This window comes from Parasteatoda tepidariorum, chromosome 7 (assembly GCF_043381705.1).
Source record: "Parasteatoda tepidariorum isolate YZ-2023 chromosome 7, CAS_Ptep_4.0, whole genome shotgun sequence".
Lineage (NCBI taxonomy): Eukaryota > Metazoa > Arthropoda > Arachnida > Araneae > Theridiidae > Parasteatoda > Parasteatoda tepidariorum.
In genome coordinates this window covers 48,298,748-48,303,794 of record NC_092210.1, presented here as the reverse complement: position 1 = coordinate 48,303,794, position 5,047 = coordinate 48,298,748, and the positions used below count along the sequence as shown (strand labels likewise).

The 5,047-nt window shown below is 26.7% G+C and overlaps 2 protein-coding genes across 3 annotated transcripts in view; one reads left to right on the top strand and one right to left on the bottom strand.

The window, feature by feature from the left end:
• Nucleotides 1-5,047, bottom strand: part of LOC107437431 (uncharacterized) — a 418,583-nt gene that overhangs the window by 74,273 nt on the left and 339,263 nt on the right. The window lies entirely within an intron of this gene.
• LOC107437434 (apolipoprotein D) overlaps nt 558-5,047 on the top strand; it is a 9,741-nt gene continuing 5,251 nt past the window's right edge. The window contains exons 1-2 of the mRNA XM_016049439.4: nt 558-1,213; nt 4,829-4,959. Coding sequence (XP_015904925.1) covers nt 1,094-1,213; nt 4,829-4,959 — 251 coding nt within the window. The 5' untranslated portion in view covers nt 558-1,093. The remainder of the gene's footprint in view (nt 1,214-4,828; nt 4,960-5,047) is intronic.

The following is a 5,047-nucleotide window of genomic DNA, read 5'->3' as shown; positions in this document are numbered from 1 at the left end:
CTTCCTATTCCAGCCATTTACAGTTTTCACATAGACCATATTCATATTGGAGTGTTTTCAAATAAAGGATTGCATTGTGTTACGTGCATAATTAGTGCAAAATGCAAATAATCCAATTCCTACTCCCTTGTACTAAGTGTTAAATTTTTATTGAAACCAAATTCCGCTTTATACAATTTTTTAAATCAAATTTGATATTGAAGGAAACAATATCTATTAAATTTCGTTTGGAGGGATAAACAGTTCTAGAACGCTGTATAATCGGTGTATAAAACCCTAAAACAAACTGATTTCATGTGAAAAATTAAAAAAAATGTGTTTTTTGAAAAATTTAATTAAAATTAATCACGTAAAATTTAAAAAATTAATATTAATAATTTTATGAAATATAACATTTGTTTTAGAAAACTAATTTTTTTTCATTTTAAAAAGTAAATTTATTGTAACATTTGGAGGCAACACCATGGGTTAGGAGTGCTCCAGTTTTGAAATGTAAACAAACGCAAGTCACACTCTCTCTTATGATGTCATAAAATCCCACGAACAAAGTTTCCTTTATTTAATGATCTTTGTATTATGCACTGGACTTATGAATAACATAATTCAAACAACCGAGACACTCACAAAGTTCATCTCATAATATCAAATATTGATTCCAAAACCGAGTGCAGGCCGTAAACATTACGATAACAGCAGGGAATATCCGATATTAAAATAGGCTGGTATTTATCTTTCTACTTTCTCCTGCAATAAACAAGTTTATTAAAGCAGTATTTCACGAACGTTGGAAACTAATTTCCTGCTTTCTTAGTTCTTTCTTTTTAATATTAACACAAAAGATTATCACCATTTTGCGGTGACTCAAGAAACAGGTTTTGTTTTTATTCATTACCGACAATTAGTCAATGCTGGAAAGTAGCCTTGAAGTTCTCTTTAAGTTTTCTCGACTACACCCAACTTTACTTGTCTAGTTATATATTTATTAAGGTGACACATCGGTTACGACATATCTCGAAGACTGGAAATATATTGCCCTCATATATAGCTGAGAGAGTTCTTGAGTTTTCAGTTTTTTCGGAATACTTTGGACAAAATGCAGAGCTTAGGAGTGTTCGCGTTCGTATTGTGTATTGTTGCGGGATGTCACGGCAATACTTTTAAATTAGGCGCTTGCCCGAGAGTTGTTGTTATGAATAACTTGGATTTTGATCAAGTAAGTTTTTTTTTAATAATAATATAACAATTTAACATATAGTTGAATTGTTTAACTTAGTAACTTAAATAATAACTTAAATAGTTTAACATATTTAACTATTTAAGAGGATTTTTATTTGTTTTACTAAACAATTAGTTTTAAAAATAATTTTAAGGGGTAAATATGCTTGAAACAGAAATATATTTTAATATTTGCATTTCACAAGTATTTTAGCAGTAAAATGGACGATTTTCCAGAAAAAAAATACTATCTTGAATAAAATATTCTTCTTGGTGTTAACCCAAAAGCATTCATCCAAAAATTACCAAGTCGGTTTTGAACGAACTTTATTACTACAGATACACACAAACACAAAGAAAACTTAACCACTAATAACATAAAACATAAAATATTAATTTCTAATCACACATTACTGCATCCATATTCTTATTTCGAAGGAAAAATATTTCTAACAGAAATATATTTTATTATTCGCTTTTCATTATTATTTGTTTTAAGAACCAAATTTGTAATAACAGTAAAAATTTATAAATCGTTACATGCTTATATGTAACGATTATTGCAACGATTTATTATAATAAATCGTTACATATTTTTTATTATGAAGCAATATAAAGTTCCGAGAATATTTCATCTTTTTAAGAACAAAACGCTTGTGAGCATTAACGAGTCGAAATAAACAATATTTATATTTAAGTCGCAAAAATTTTTTTATAATTAAAATGTAGGACGTATCAAAATTTAAACAAGATAGAAAACACATGTGTTTAATGCAAAATTATGTTCTTTATTAATGATTAATGAAGTGTATAATATGACATTATGTATAGAATGGTATATCGAATAAATGGCTACAATGTATTTGATAGAACGTATGCGCTTCTTATTTTGAATTGTTCTGTTACTTGTTTCGTTTGTTCGAATTTCGTTGTTACCGTACTGAATTTCTCGATTAAAGAAGTAAGCGATTGTACGTCTGTTAGAATAAACCTTAGACTCAAAAGAAAAAAAAAATCTATGACAGCAAATTGCATGATCTGGGTGGGCGTTTCGGTTCACATAAACGACGAAAATCCTACTACCGAGGAATATAAAAACATCGGATAAAGCATAGTTTAACAATGAAAATGCATTGTTCTTTCAGGCAACGATTCTTGTTTAATAACTATGAATTGTCAGTTATATCTCACTGTCTTTCATTTTCGTTATCAACATTTTATTACACAAATGCTGCAATATTCACATCTTAATTAAAATCATTCTATTTGAGATTAATTGAAGGGAAAAAATTGACATTTGAATGAAAAGAAGCTCGATGGGCAGTAACGTTCCCCATTTAGATAAATAATATATTACCACATCTCGCTTTAAAAATAGATTACTACAATAATGAGAGTTAACTTATTGTTTTTTTGTTTAGTATGTTCTATTTTTTTTAACGTTAAGATGTGTGAACAATCTGTAAAACGCATACCATTACAGGAAAATAGGAAACAAATATAAAAAGTTACCCTTTTATCTAGAATCAATTCGAATGCAACAAAGAAGGCTTTTAACCTTTGCTATGCAATTATTTGTTATGCAATGAAAGAAAAACATTCGTTTGACATCAACAACGAAATTATTTTCGAACAGAAAAGTAGCAGTCAATAATTATTGACATTGAAATTTACAGGAGAAAAATTAATTACTTAATGTAGCATTAGCTCTTACGTGTTGTGATATCTTACTTCAGTAAGCAATATATTCCCATCTATTTTATAAAGAGCCAGATTTAAAAAAAAAAAAAAAAAAAACTAAACAGAAAAACTGATTCTAACTCAGTTTCTCTAGATTGCCAACGTTCTTATTTTCACACGGAAAATAGCAATAATTTCTCTTACTATTTTGACTTGTACAATAATAATAAAGTATGCAATATTTATAAGGCATACTTTTTTGCGAGCTTTGTATGAAACGAAACGTGCTATAATTTTCTGCATTTAAAATTTTGAACCAATTTAAGTGAATCACATTTTTAAAACGATTTTTACTATAAGAAATTTTTTTGCGAATAAATTTATGAATGTATTCCTGTAAACTTAGTATTTATCTAAAGCTGTTAGATAAACAATGTGTTCTGTAATCACTGCACTTAATGCATATTTTTTAAAGTTTTGCCATAAATGAATCTGCTTGAGCATGCAAATTAAAGCATGTTCAAGAAGAAATTAATACTCAAAAGATAAAATAAATAATTAATCTAATACATCAGTATCGAGATCACTCATATTGATGAAAAATAGGAATGTATGAAGTAAATGTAATTCAATTATCACAAAATATCATTAAAAATCTTTAACGTAATTTATTTCTATGATTGAGAATTATATTATTTTATTATAGGGTAAATTTCTAACAAATGTAGGAATAACTTATTTATGTTGTTATATTTCAAAATTATGCAAATGTTTTATTTTATTAGAAATCTCAGTCCTTTTGAAATGTTTTAGTATTTTGACTCATTTGTGTTCATAAAATTTATAGAGAAGAATAAAAAGGTTAAATAGGGTAATGTTCATAAATGATGTAACACTTCTTTTACCAAAATTTTTGACATCCCTTCTTTTTCGTCAAAAAAATGTCCCAATTTACCATATGATTCTAACCCCCGTGTCTTATGTCATGCTTCACTAGACAAACATATACTGTTTATTTAGTGAAGTATGACATAAGACTGCTTAGAGTTTATGAGTATAACAGTAATAACAATGAGCATAAGTGCACTGATCTTGTAGCAGATAAAGCTAGGGTTTACTACAAAAAATATGACATACAAAATATAATGAATGAGTACTCAAAATAAAATCGGAAGAAATCTACATTGTTATTGTTATTTTTTTTAAAAATAAATTTAAGGTGAAAAACGTACATGAATAAATAATCCAAAAATACTAAATATGCTGATTTTAAAGTTTTTATTAACCAAAACATGTGATGCTACACTTCTTTTTACTCGAGTCTCTTTGTCATAAATTGTCAAACCCTTTCTCAACCTTTTCTTCCTATTCCAGCCAGACATTTGTAGAGGACCCTTATTTATATATATATATAAATTTTTTTTGTCTTTCTGACGCTCTAATTACAAACAAAAATTTATTTTCATACTTTTAAAAAACAGTATGATAGCTGCATAAAAAAATCTGCTAGATTATCGAAATTAGATTTGTACTAAAATATAAAATCCAAAAAAGTAGTTTGAATATTTTTTTTCCATTCAAATTCCAAAATGAAATGCATTACTAAATTAATTTGTAAATTAAAAAAAATCAATGATAAATAACTGTTTCTCTTGTATCTAAATAACTGCAAATAAGTGCAAATTTGAAAAAAAAAAAATTGTTTGGAAGTGAGACGTCTTTGGAAGATTTTTCCTTTAATGCCTAAAAAGACACCAATGATTCATGTTGTATTTCATAACCATAAATTATTATAGTGCTAAATATCATATTTTTCCCTTATTTTAACCGACATTAATACAAAAGAATTAAATAAATATGAAAAATATGTTTTATAAAAATTCTGTGTCAAAGGGGTAAAATAAATGATAATAATTAAATATGTTTTATACAGTTTCTAGGTGAATGGTATGTTGTTCAACGATTTAATCCAATGGCTACTTGTACAAAGATATTATATAATAAGACTTCCGATGACTCATACACCATAAGTGAGAAAAGCCGTCCACTTGGACTTAACTTTAAGTAAGTTTCGTACTAGTTTTATATTTTGTGTTAGTTTTAATTAATTATATATTTTATATATTTTATATATATTTAATTATATATATTT